Source organism: Mustela putorius, unplaced genomic scaffold, assembly GCF_011764305.1.
Source record: "Mustela putorius furo isolate JIRA1106 unplaced genomic scaffold, ASM1176430v1.1 tig00000698_pilon_pilon_pilon, whole genome shotgun sequence".
Classification (NCBI taxonomy): Eukaryota; Metazoa; Chordata; class Mammalia; order Carnivora; family Mustelidae; genus Mustela; species Mustela putorius.
In genome coordinates, this window is record NW_025421449.1 from 13,488,076 (window position 1) to 13,502,490 (window position 14,415).

General features: G+C 36.3%; 1 protein-coding gene across 10 annotated transcripts in view; it reads left to right on the plus strand.

The window, feature by feature from the left end:
• CCSER2 (coiled-coil serine rich protein 2) overlaps nt 1-14,415 on the plus strand; it is a 190,455-nt gene that overhangs the window by 151,793 nt on the left and 24,247 nt on the right. For 9 of the 10 annotated variants that reach the window (XM_045083575.1, XM_045083574.1, XM_045083576.1 and 6 more), the window contains one exon: nt 8,406-8,495. In XM_045083575.1, the coding sequence (XP_044939510.1) occupies nt 8,406-8,495 (90 nt within the window). Of the gene's footprint in view, nt 1-8,405; nt 8,496-14,415 lie in introns of those variants that run through there. The other variant, XR_006607719.1, reaches the window with a different exon arrangement.

Sequence of the window (14,415 nt, forward strand, 5' to 3'; positions counted from 1 at the left end):
GTTGAAAGCACTCAAAAAGAGCAAAGGATCGTTGGGGGGAAATTGTGGGAATTGGGTGGTTAGGGACAGGGGCTTGAGTCCATCAACCCAGGACAGCCACCACTGGCGCTGAGCCAGAGAGAGTGCAGCGAAGAAGCCAGATCTTGGTCCCTGAGTGGCTGGTGTGCCTGAGAGTGTCTGGGTGGCAGCACAGCTGAGGGTGAGGGAGCCTTGCCAGCCAGCAGAATCACAGCCTTTTGCACTCTCCATGGGCGTGCTGCACTACCAGAGTCTGAGCTGTGCCCTACACCCTCCCTAAGAGAGGTGCCTTCAGGTGCCAGTTGGCGCGCGCTCAGAGCCAGAGAGTCTGAGCACTCCCTACCCAGGCCAGCGTGAAATTCTCAGTGCTGCTTGGGACCTCTCTAGCATGGCTATCTTGGTTTTCAGTACAAGCAGGAGTTCCTGTGTCCCCAGAGACTCTGAGTAGGAATGTGCTCTGCCAGTGGGTCAGGGTGAATTTATGTGCTCTGGAGCACCCAGAGGGGAACAGACTGAGGCTTCTCTCTGAGAGGGAGGTCTGGGTGCAGTTTGCTTTTCTCTAAACCTCCAAAAACCATCAAAAGCTGCCAAGGAGAGAGAAAACAGACAAAAAAACCTTCAGAGAAAAAAAGCCTGAAAAACCAGTTTCCTCAGAGCCCACCCCCTTGATGGGGGCAGGAGGACTTAACTCTAGCAAGACTCCCTGAAAATCCACACAGCAGGCCCCTCCCCCAGAAAGCCAGAAAGACAAAAAAAGACAAGAGGACAACCACTACTACTTCGTAGATACAACCTTTATTTTTAATTCGTTCCCACTATTCTGGTTCATTTTTTTAATATATAACTTTTTAACCTATTTACCATCACAATGAAATGTCCAGTTCATAAAATTCCATAATAACCTTTTAACCTGAACTTTTTGATACATATACCTGTGTTTTTCTTTTGCTTTTCTATTTTTTTAATTCTTTGAATTTAAATTAATTTTATTTTGGTTTATTCTTTGTTTTTTTATATTTGTATAGAGATAAGCTTCAAGGTAATCCCCTTTCCCCAATCAATGCTACCCCTATAGGTAAGCCAGTTTTTAATCCTCCTTTATCTTAGGAAAGTTGAGTCCTTTAAGAAAGATATCAAGATACATCCAGGAAGAATCAAAATAAACTTCCTCACCCACACTGAGAATTTATAACCACTCTCCCATCATTTTCTTCTGCCAGCGTTTCTGTGTATTTGTTTTTGTCCTGGTAGTATATAAATCTTACACTTGGGGTTGTTTTTGATGAGGTTCTTTTTTTTGCTTTTATTTATTTATTTTTCTCCTGTCATCTACATTTGTCAGTCTTTTTGTTTGTCTGTTTTTGTTTGTATACTTCATAAATCTTACCTTGGGCCCATTTGGGCTGGGCCTTCTTTTATTTTATCTTTCTTTTTTTTTCTTCTCTCTCTCTCTCTCTCTCTCTCTCTCTCTCTCTTTCTTTTTTTTTCTTTCTTTTTGGTGGGGACTCTTGATTGCTCAGAAGTCTTCCAGGGTGCACCTTGCCTGCACCATGGCCCATACAATCAGCTACACATCCATTCAGCCATCTCTCACCAAAATGACTAGGAGGAGGAATGCCCAACAGAAGAAAAATTCAGAGACTGGGCCTTCTGCATCAGAGCTATTGCATGTGGACATAGACAATATGTCAGAAAGGGAATTCAGGCTAACAATTATTCAGGCAATAGCTAGGTTGGAGAAAGCCTTTGATGACAAAATGGAATTGATTAGGGCAGAATTGAAAGCCGCCAGGGATGATGTTCACAATGTTCTCAATGAGTTCCAATCTAATCTAAATTCTCTAAGAGCTAGGGTAACTGAGGAAGAAGATAGAATTAGTGATCTGCAGGACAAACAGAGAAAAGGGAGCAGGAAGAAGCCTGGAACAAACAGCTTAGAAGCCACAAAAACAGAATTAGGGAAATAAATGATGCCATGAAATGTTCCAATGTCAGAATTATTGGAATCTCTGAGGGGGAGGAGAAAGAAAGAAGACTGGAAGATATAGTTGAACAAATTCTCCACGAAAATTTTCCCAGTCTCGCGAATGGAACCAGCGTTTGTGTACTAGAGGCAGAATGGTCTCCCCAACAAGATCATAGACTCTAGGAAGACCTCAAGACACCTGATCGTGAAAATGATGAATCATAATTGTAGACAGGAGTTCTTGAAAGCAGCTAGGGCAAAGAAATTCCTTATGTACAGAGAAAAGCCCATCAGAATAAATCAGACCTGTCCACAGAAACCTGGCAAGCCAGAAAGGGCTGGCAAGACATATTCAAGGCACTAAATGAGAAGAACATGTAGCCAAGAATACTTTATCCAGCAAGACCGAAATTCATAATGGGTGGAGAGATAAAGAGCTTCCAAGACTGGCAAGTTTTAAAAGAGTATGCAACCACCAAGCTGACTTTGCAGGAAATACTAAGGGGGGGTTTTATAAAAGAGGAAAAATCCTAAGAATATCATTGAACAGAAATATATGGGGACAATCTATAGAAACAAAGACTTCACAGGTAACACAATGTCAATAAAAACATATCTCAATAATCACTGTCAACATGAATGGCCAAAATGTGCCCATAAAATGACACAAGGTTGCAGATTGTATAAAACGACAGCACCCATCCATATGTCATCTACAGGAGATACATTTTGAACATAAGCATACACCCAGACTGAAAGTGAAGGGATGAAGTATCTTTCATAGCAATGAGCTTCAAAAGAAGGCTGGGGTAGCGATTCTCATATCAGATAAATTAGATTTTAAATTAAAGACTGTAGTCAGAGATATAGAAGGACACTACATCATTCTTAAAGGGACTGTCCACCAAGAAGATATAACAATTGTAAATATTTATGCCCCCAATGTGGAAGCAGCCAATTACATCGGAAAACTGTTAATCAAGATAAAGAGTTATATTGATATGAATACATTAATAGTAGGAGATCTTAACACGCCTCTCTCAGTAATAGACAGATCATCCAAGCAGAAAATCAGTAAAGAAGAGCATTGAATGACACATTGAACCAGATGGACCTCGTAGATATACATAGAACATTCCACCCTAAAACAACAGAATACTCATTCTTCTCAAGTGCACATGGATCCTTCTGCAGAATAGACCACATACTGGGTCACAAATCAGGACTCAACCTATACCAGAAGACTGAGATTATTCCCTGCATATTCTCAGATCACAATGCTTTGAAACTGGAGCTCAACCACAAGGAAAAGTTTAGAAGGAATTCAAACACCTGGAAGCTAAAGACCACCTTGTTTAAGAATGCTTGGATCAACAAGGAAATCAAAGAAGATCTTAAAAATTTATGGAAACCAATGAGAATGAAACCAACTTCGGTCCAAAACCTATAGGATACAGCAACAGCGGTCCTAAGGGGAACACATAGCCGTCTAAGCCTCTCTCCAAAAAATTGAAAAATCCAGAATACACCAGTTGTCTCTACACCTTAAAGAACTGGAGAATCAACAACAAATTAAGCCAGCTCCACACACAAGAAGGGAAATAAGCTCAAATTGACTTTTTTTTTTTTAAAGATTTTATTTATTTATTTGACAGACAGAGATCCCAAGTAGGTAGAGAGGCAGGTAGAGAGAAAAGGGGTCCCTGTTGAACAGAGAGCCCGACGTGGGGCTTGACCCCAGGACCCTGAGATGATGACCTGAGCCGAAGGCAGAGGCTTTAACTCACTGAGCCACCCAGGGGCCCCAGGAAATAAACTCAAAATGGCTTGAAGACCAAGGTGCCTGGGTGGCACAGTCAGCTAAGCATCTGCCTTCAGCTCAGGTCATCATCTCAGGGTCCTGGGATTGAGCCCCAAGTCAGGCTCCCTGCTCAGGAGGGCTCTGCTTTTCCCTTTCTCTCTGCCTTTCCCCCCACTCATTCTCATTCTCATTTTCATTCTCATTCTCATTCTCTCTCTCTCAAATCAATAAATAAAATCTTTTAAAAAATGGATTAAAGACCTAAATGTGAGATCTAAATCCATAAATATCCTGAAAGAGAGGATAGGCAGTAATTTCTCTGACATTGGTCATAGCAACATTCTTCTGAGGCAAGGGAAACAAAAACAACAATAAACTATTGAGATTACATCACAATTAAAAGCTTCTGCACAGCAAAGGAAACAACCAACAAAACTAAATGACAGTCTACTGAATTGGAGAAGATATTTGCACATGACATATCCAAGAAAGGGTCAGTATCCAAAATATATAAAGAACTTACACAATTCAATACCAAAAAGACAATCCGATTTAAAAATGCACAGAAGACATGAACAGGCATTCCTCCAAAGAAGACCTACAGATGACCAACAGGTACATGAAATGATGTATCATTTATCATCAGGGATAATCAAAATCATAGTGAGATAACACCTCACATCTGTTAAAACGGGTAAAGTAAAAAACTCAAGAAACAAGTGTTGGCGAGAATATGGAGAAAAAGGAACCCTTGTACACTATTGTTGGGAATGCAAACTGGTACAACCACTGTCAAAGACAATGTGGATTTTCCTGAAAAAGTTAAAAATAGAATTATTCTATTTCAGTAATCACACTACTGGATATTTACCCAGAGAATACAAAAACACTAATTTGAGGGGACATATGCACCCCTATGTTTATCTCAGCATTGTTTATAATAGCCAAATTACAGAAGAAACCCAAGTGTCCATCAATAGATGAATGGATAGAGATATGTTTTATATATGAGAGTGAGAGAGAGTGTGTGCTTGGATGGATATGTATACATACATATATGTAATATATATGTGTACCATTACACACACAAAGATGCATATATGTATGTGCATTGGAATATTATTCAGCCATAAGAAAAAATGAAATCTTGCCATTTGCAACAACATGGATAGAGATGAAGTATTATGCTAAACAAAATAAGCCAATTAGAATAAGACAAATGCCATTGGATTTCATTCATGTGTGGAATTTAAGAATCAAAACAAGCAAATAATGGAAAAACAAACTCTTAACTATAAAAAACTAACAGGTGGTTACCAAAGGGGAGGTGGATTGGGCGGGGGTGAAATAGGTTAAGGGGATTAAGAGTGTGTTTGTCTTGATGAACACAGTGATGGATAGACTTGGTGGTTCACTATGTTGCACATCTCAATATATCACTGTATGTTAACTACACTGGAATTTAAGGGGAAAAAAATGTGAAGGATTTTCAAGGTGATTTCAAAGTCCCTTTCTAGTTCTAGCTATCTATGCATTTTATCTTAACCTGAGTTTGCATGTACACTTTCAGAAAATTGACAATATAAAGTGTTAAATTCATATTTTGTGTGAAAAGTTCATATATAAAATCAGATTGCAGTGCTCCAAGTATTTAACTGGATTGTATAGAAGCTCAGCTATTTAAATCTTATTTAAAATGCTGAGAATGCTCTTTTATTTTTCCCTAAGTATACTAAGTAGTAAGTTAATTTAGATACATTTACACATTGGAGCCTTAGAATAATCTGGTGAAATTATTAGTGTAGAAATTTCTTTATAGAGTCATGGAAAGTAGAACTCAGCTTAAGCAGGTTAGCTGTGTCATAGATTTGAAAAACTGGATTATATACCTGGTTTCAAATTCTGCCCTGAAACTAAATAGCCATGTTGTTTTAGGGAAGTTACTTTATTTCTCCTCAGCCTCTTCTGTATGTGGGTGTAATAAAAATAATACAATATAGGATTATGATAGTCTAATAAACTATGTATGAAAACCGAGTAATGCTATACCTGGGCCATGGGTGCATGATTAATACTACTCTTATTGATGATTTGCCCCAAATCACCCATCTAGTAAATCAGTGTATATCTTAAGGTGTTATGTTACAAGTAAAAGTCTTTAACTAAAAGAGGCTTAAAAGTTAGAACATCTGTAAACTCAAATAACAAAATTGTGTAGATCTCATGGTTACTTAAATGGTCATTTCGGTAATGGTGAAGTTCTAGGTTGGTTTTCTGGAATCTTTTTGGCTGTCCTGTGCTGGTTACAAGATGTATTCTGTAGTTCTGTGTGTCATATACTCCTGTATTAGTCCCCAAATGTAGGAAAAGGACCTTCTTTTCTCTAGTATGCCTTTAAAAAAAAAAAAAAAGACATTTATTTATTTCAAAGAGAAAGAAAAAGGTAAGGAGAGGAGAGAAAGAGAATCTCAAGCATGGGGCTTGATGCAGGGCTGGATCCCACGACCCTCAAATCATGACCTGAGCCAAAACCAGGAGTTGGATGCTTAACTGACTGAACCACCCAGGCATCCCTCTAGCATACCTATTTTTAAAATCAAGAGCACATTCTCAGAAATTATCCAGACTTTGCGTATGTTTTATTGGCTAGGTTTGGAATCTTTATCACTTCCTAAGCATGGTAGAATGGGATTAATCTGATTGGTTCACACTAATCAAAATATATCATTGGGTCAAAAGGTAGGATACACTTTCCTGAATATGGGACTACATAGAATGTGAGCCTCCAAACAGAATCTGTCAGCAAAAAGAAAAGCATGTGGACAGGGAATGAGTCGGGTAGTTGTTTCACATCTATTGAAATGTCACTAAAAACTAGGTTTTTCAAATTATAAAAAATTCAAACATTTGCCTAATATTGTTCTTCATATGTTAGTTAACAGATTGACTACAAAAAGGAAATTACTTCTGGAACTGCAGTAGTCAGGATAGAATACATAATGTGCTTGCACTAAGATAAATATTTTTTCTTTATATACCTTCCATATATATTAAAAGTTATGTCCTATTATAGTGAATTCTCTTGAGACTTTTTTTAAAAAAATATTTTTATTTTATTTTACTTTTGAGAGAGAAAGAGAGCATGAGCAGGGGGGAGGGGTAAAGGGAAAGGGAGAGAGAGAATCTCAAGCAGACTCTGCACTGTGCCAGATGCAGGGCTCCATCTCAGGATTCTGAGATCATAACCTGAGTCGAAACCAAGAGTCAGATGCTTAACCAGCTGAGCCACCCAAGTGCCCCCATGAGACTCTTAAGTTGCCTACTTAATATGGTGAATTTTGTTTCATTCACTATCCCATTTTTTAGGAATGGGAAATATGTCTGTACTATAAGAAATGGAAAATGTCTATTCTGCAGAGATTTTTGTTTTTAATTAGATCTTATTTTATATATGGAAAATGGATTGATTGAAAATAAGAAAAATAAGAAAAATTCTGAATTTTGGTAAATTTTAAAAAATAAGACACCTAATTTTAATTTGATGCAGTAGTTAAGAATTTGTTATGTAGGTTTTCCTATAAGAAAGTTTACCTCCAGTGAGATTGTTTAATAAATAATATATATATTCCAATATATGTATTGGAATATAACAGTACTCCACACTAGGGAGAAGTTCACATTATGTCTTCTTGTTCTTTTTAAAAATTTGATCATTATTTATTTGAGAGACCAAAGTTTCCACAAAAGGTACGTTGCTTTGTGTTGTCTAAATGAGTTTGCTTTGAGTGGAATCATATGCAGAGAATTCATTTGTGAACTGGAATGGTCAGATGGATCTTGTCAAAATTCAGTGGTCCTTCAAATTCTTTTGTTCAATAAGGGTAACACATCATTAAGAAGGCTTAAAAGCACCACACATGTGAATAGACAGCCTTATCTGTGGACCGGTGGTGTTTAATATCCATAGAGTGCCATCAAAAATGAATTTAAGAAACTCTGGTGTAGTGACTGTAGTACCATTATAGTTTAGAGAAATACATTATATTTTGCAATTGTATTCCTTATAATCTGTATATTGTTATATATATTCTACATTATTATATATACATTATTATATATATTAATATATATTATTTTTATACACATAGTATTATATATATTTATACACATAAGATCGTAGATAGTGTATTTATGGACAGTGTAAGAGATTCCCAAGGTTAATTTTCACTATACAGAATTTTAGCTTTACTGAGTGACTCTGGAATCCAGTCTCTGAATAAGATGGGAGACTAATGAATAGACCTGGATGTTTGCTTTTTTTTCATGAGGGTGATCTTTTACCCTTTAAGAGAGCCTCTAATTATTTTTTTAAAAGATTTTATTTATTTGTTGGATAGACAGAGATCACAAGTAGGCAGAGAGAGAGGAAGGAAAGCAGGCTCCCCGCTGAGCAGAGAGCCCACTGCGGGGCTTCATCCCAGGACTCGGGGGTCATGACCTGAGCTGAAGGCAGAGGCTTTAACCCATTGAGCCACCCAGGTGCCCCAACCTCTAATTATTTTTGTATGTATATATGTGTATATAGAATTATACCCGTGTAAATTTTGTGGTTTTATTCAGGCAACTCAGTGTAACTGCCACCAAAATTCTAAAGAGGAAAAATGCACATATGCTGATAAATATACTCAAACACCCTGGAGAAGAATTCCTGTAAGTAACATATGCCCTTAACCTCTTCTCTTGTCATTTACTCTTTTGATGTTCGTTTCACTCTTTTTACTTTAATCTAATAATTTTGAATCTGCCATGGCTGTAATTTTTTTTTTTAGGTAAGTTGATTTTTCTTGTCTCTTATGTGCTTTCTAAAGCTTCTCTTGTGTGTCTTATATAAATGAATGTGCATTTAATAGCTTTTCTGTTCTGCACACTACAGCGCATTTTATTTGAATGTTTAGTCTCCTCTCATTGCATGTATTTATGAGAGTGGTATTTCTCCATGCCCTAAAAGAAGTAGAAATTTAAAAAGAAATGCAGTCTTCCCTTTTTAACAGCATGACTCTTTGGAAGTACGTGATGTAGCTTATTCTTTTGTTGTTGTTGAAACTTTCAAATATATTCTGTTATAATTACTCAGATGTTGAGGCTGTTAAGAATAAGTGCATTAAAATATAGATAGTAAAGGTTATGTTTAGGCATGGTTAGGGAATGGTTTCTTCTAAACAGTATAAAGTAACCAAGTTTTCTTGTTTTTCAAAACATATTTAGGCTAACATACACTGACCATAATTTAATCTGAGTTCTGAAAATAAGTTCAGGATGTGCCTGAGCCAGAGGGTCATCGCATGGCCTGCTAGTCATCCTAATCCTGTTGTTGGGTGCCAACTAATAGACATTTTTTGTTAAGAGAATGCCTAATAAGCCACATTTGACTCTTCTTTTGCCTTGTTTAACAGTGGAATCGTAGTAACAGAAATGAACAGGGAACCATAATGGTTACTATAATCAACAACCCAATTTTTAAAACTTAGCTATAGGCTTTAAAGTTTATAAAATACTTTTTTGTTTTTTATCTAATAAGTAACATTTTTGTGTGTGCTCACATAAGGTGCGATACTAATAATTTATTCAACAAAAGTTGATGAGTCTCTCCCATCTCAGTTATTAGGCTCTTGAAGTAGAAATAAGAATTGGGGAAGAAAATGCACAGACCATTCAGGATTGCTTCTTTCATGAGCAGGTGTTTATTAAAGGGACTGGTGGTGTGATACACTTAGAGTGCATTGAGTTCTGTTAGGTTCAAAGGATTGGGAAAGTCTAGTCTGAAGAATCAAGGAGCTTGGTGAAAAAGGTGAAGGTTGTGGTTGAATTCTAGAAAGTAAAAGATGTCAGTAGACAGAGAAGATAGAGTATTTCTTTAAAGGATGTGGAAGCTTAGTGTGAAGGAAATTTCAAAACAAGACTATGCCTTTTGCTTCTAGATGAAAGTTTGGGTTTCCCTGTTTCTTCAATTTTCCTCACAGATGTTTGTATTTTCAGACACTATTACTAAGTAGATTGGTGATTTAAGTGTGAGATGTTCCATTTTCCCATCCTCATGGGAGTTTTTATACCATCTCTGGATTCCTTCATCTTCTGTTCTGAAAACTGTTAATCAGACAAAAAGTAAATGGTATAAAACCAACCCCAAGACATTGCTCAGTTATTTTACTATAATTTGAGCGAAATGAAGGTCAGTTTTCCAGCCTAGTACTTTAATAAACCCAGACTTCAGGCTTCCTTGTTATCTACTGAATAGGAATCACTTGGCTTAGCACCTTTGCTTATAGTTATCCAAGTTAACAGAAGGCAGGGAGGTTAAATGGCATATTAAAATTTCCATAGTCAGTCAGTGGCTAAGATAGGCTACTGACTGCTAGTACAAGGTTCTTTCACCCAGAGGTGCGCTGAGGAGCCTTAAAGGATTGAGAGATATTTTGCAGATTGAAATGGAACAAATATCCTTGACAAAAGGAACAGTACAAGTAAAGGTGATGAGGTAGGACGATACATTTAGACAACAGTAAGTATATGATTTTGGCTGTAACACAGTTGTATGTTTAGGAAAGTAGTTGAAGTTGTGTAAAGTCCATTTAAAAATAGAATTAAAAATTTTATCTGCAAAAGTAGTTTTATTGAGTTGTATTTAAAGAGGTAGTTACATATATTTACTTAGTTAGATAATTATTAACTATTGAGGTTAAATTTTGAGTTTATTCTCTCATTTTTATGTTTTTTGGACTTAGGATTCATTTGAAATAAAATTACCTTATTTTAGAAACCATTTACTATAATGAAGATTTTCTTTTCTCTTCTAAAAAGTTATACTTGATTCTGCATGTTCGTTTTTTAGCAGGAACCCAACATCTTTAAGCAAGATGTTGGTGATGGGGAGGTGCAGTGGGATCCTTCTTTGACCACAGTGATTTTGTTAGGTAGCAGTTTGGGGAATCAAAGCATGTTGTATTTCAAAATCTCCAGGTTGAGTGTAGGTAACATTTTTTGATCTGGCTAGTAAGACTTCGGGAAGATTGAAAGTTAGAGTCTGAATCCTTGTTCTTTACCATTTCCTGAATATCTTGGGGAATTTAATTGCCCTTCTTGACACTCTTAGTTGAGAATCTCCTTCAGAGGTTTATGAGGCATATGTAAGCATGTCCTCAGAATACTTCTGGCATCCAAGGAAATAATCTGGTTATAGTAGAAGGCACAGAAGGATGGTAGAGAAGAGAGAGGTACCATTCATAACACTTGTTGGCAGTCATTTGGGACATGGAAAGAAAAATGAAAAAAAATGGATATTTTTAGAAGAAATGAAGGAAAATAAGGGTGCTGGATTTTAGATTTAGAGAGGGAAAGACAGAGGAAAAAGGAGATATGAATGAGCTGTCAGAAAAGATGCTACCTTAAGAGGAAAGTGGAGGGTGCCCGGTGGCTCAGTTGTTAAGCGGCTGCCTTTAGCTTAGGTCATGATCCCAGGGTCCTGGGATCAAGGCCTACATCAGGCTCCCCGCTCAACGGGAAGCCTGCTTCTCCCTCTCCTGCTGCCCCCTGCTTGGGTTCTCTTTCTTTCTGTGTCTCTCTCTGTCAAATAAATAAATAAAATATTAAAAAAAAAACAAAAAGAGGAAAGTGGATAAGTCTGCTTCTGGTGAAATAATTTATCTGAGGGACAGAGTACCCAGATAAAATGGTGAAATGGATAACATGAAAAGAACAGTAGTGTGGAAGGTATCTAATCATTCACACAAAAACAGTTGAAGTGAGACTAGGAATACTAGGAAGATGGTGATTATGTGAGAAGATTCATTTAAAATTTTAAACTTATAAAAGTTTATTTTTAAAGATAGTATGACATTATTATTTGTGTACAAGCATGTTCTTATAAGTAGCATTATCTTGGACTGAATTAAATATTTTTAATGTATTTCTAGTATTGTTTCAAAGCATTTAACATCACTGTGTGAAGATTTGCACATTAAGTAATTCTAAATTTTTGCAATATATACATTTTACAGAGCCTTTGTTTAAATATCTTAAATGAACTAGAGAAGCCAAAATAGCAAAAAAGAGAAAATTTCTAAAAAAAAGAAAAAGAAAAAGAAAACATTTCTAGACTCAGACCATCAACTGTCTTATTATTTATCCCTTGAATCTCAAAAAAGGGATTGTAAAATGGACACAAAGGATCTTCTTGGCCTGTCAGATAATGAATGGCTCACCTGGATTCCTTTTAAAATTTAGTGTAGAAATAAATGCTGTCTTATCAGTATCAGTGAGAAAGTTGCCTACCAGTTGAAATTCAGAATATGCAAAATTAGATCTGTTACTAGTTTTCTTTCATATCTTAAGAACTCACTTCATTATATAGCAGAGAGGTGAGGAAAGATGATTTCCTATGTATTTTAAAATGTTCTCTTAGAATTAGCTTCTAGTAGCGGATCAGAGATTTAATCCATTTTATAGTTTAATAGATATGTATGTGACTTACATAAATTCAGCAATTAGAATATGGTCAGGATTATCAGCAATTCTTTGTGCTTAGAATTAGGTTCTCATGTCTCAGATTTACTAGATTATACATACAGTTCAAAATATCATAGTCAAGTATGTTCCTATAATAGCTATTTATAAAATAGAAAAGATAAAATCAGAAAATTGTATCACAGACATATCACAGAAATCATGTCAACTGTTCATAATTTCCCAAGGAGAAGGAGTTTGCTAACTTCCTAGCAGCATGCTATATGTACTATTAAAGAACTCTGCTCCCTCCCTTTTTCTGCTTGCCTGGGAGATAACATAAAATACTACGTGAAAGGGAACATCATAACCTAAAGATGTGTCTTAAGAGAACTCTCTCCTTAGTCCTTTTTCTTTCACACTGTATGCCTTCCTGATTTGAGAATGGGAAGCATTATTAGTTAATTTTTATGTGAGATTAATGTCCTGATTTTATACTTTGTCATTTCATTTTATCCCAATTGGTGAGGTGTTATATTACTACTCATATATATTCCAGAGGGAATTAAGGATTTCTTTGTGGAGGTCTTTATTTACATTCACTGTTGTTTATATATAGCATATGCCACTAGAAGTATTTTTAAGTGAAATATACATATAAATTGGTATTTAAACAAATAATTATAATGTGATCATGAAATTATTTTTAAATTTTTGGTGCCAAAGAAAAAAAATTTTTATGTGTGATCATTTTTAGATATGGACCATTGAGTATGGTCTGTGTTTCAATGAGCTAAATGCTGACAGGAGCCATCTTTACTGAGACATCACATGCCAGCCACATGTATTTATGACAATACAACAAGAATCCTATTATGTGTATTGTTACTCTGATTTTTAAACATTTATACTATAGCTTCTTTGGATACATCTGAAACCACTAACAAAATAGAATTGTTTTTCAAGGCTAAGAACAAATTAAATATGACCATTTTAGCAATTGAGTGATTTATCTAGTCATAAATTTTAGGGGTATCTAAATCAGCACCCTCTAATACCAAATGCCAGAAATCTAGAAAGAATTTTTAAAATTTTTTTTTAAAGATTTTATTTATTTATTTGACAGAGAGAGATCACAAGTAGGCAGAGAGGCAGGCAGAGAAAGAGAGGAGGAAGCAGGCTTTCCACCAAGGAGAGAGCCCGATGCGGGGCTCGATCCCAGGACTCTGGGATCATGACCTGAGCTGAAGGCAGAGGCTTTAACCCTCTGAGCCACCCAGGCACCCCATCATTTTTAAAACTTTGTTTAAAGTATCCATTGAAGAAGCAAAGTTTTATCTACACTGTAATTGGAAAACAAAGGACAGTACCAAAGTTTTCTACTACTGGGATCACTTCATTTGTGTAATACAGAGTTCAATTTACTGACTTGTACATCAAGGATGTAGGCAGGATGTAGAGAGATTTTACTCTTAGAAATTTAATGATAGCAATCAGATGAGAAATGGATAATCCTGTTCACTTTCAGGAAGCAACTTGATAAATCAAGTTAGGTGAAGTTAGGTGGAGAGGAAGATTCAGAGTGTGGAGGGGACTTGAGTGCATAGAAGGCAGAAATCTTTCTAGTGCTAGAGCTTCATCTACTAGGAAAGCTCAGTGTTGTAGTGCCAAGTGCCACAGACCCTTCCGGAGCAAGTAAGACTATTCCAGGGAGCTTCCTAGACTTTCCCAGAAGAGGGAGAAATTGGCAAACTAATCATGAATCAGGAAGAGTTTTATCTCTTCGGTGTTAAGATGAAAATCCCCTAAACTTACTTGAGGTGAAAACTCTCATCTGTTCTCACATCAGCATTAAGAAAAAGCAGCTATTTGAGGGAAGAGCTAAAAGTGTTCTTGGAAGAATTGGCTCACAGTTCCTTGTCTAATCCCACACAGAGTTCACACAGTGTTTTATGTGAAGACCTGGTAGGCTTTATCTTGAGAGAAATGAAGTTACCTCTAAAACCCTGAGTTTCATACACTTCTGTTTTTCATGTTTTCCTTTTCCTTTATTTGGTTGTTTTTTTTTTTTTTTGTCCCACAAATTTAAAGTATAAATTAGAACATTGTGCATATTGTTACACTGTTTATG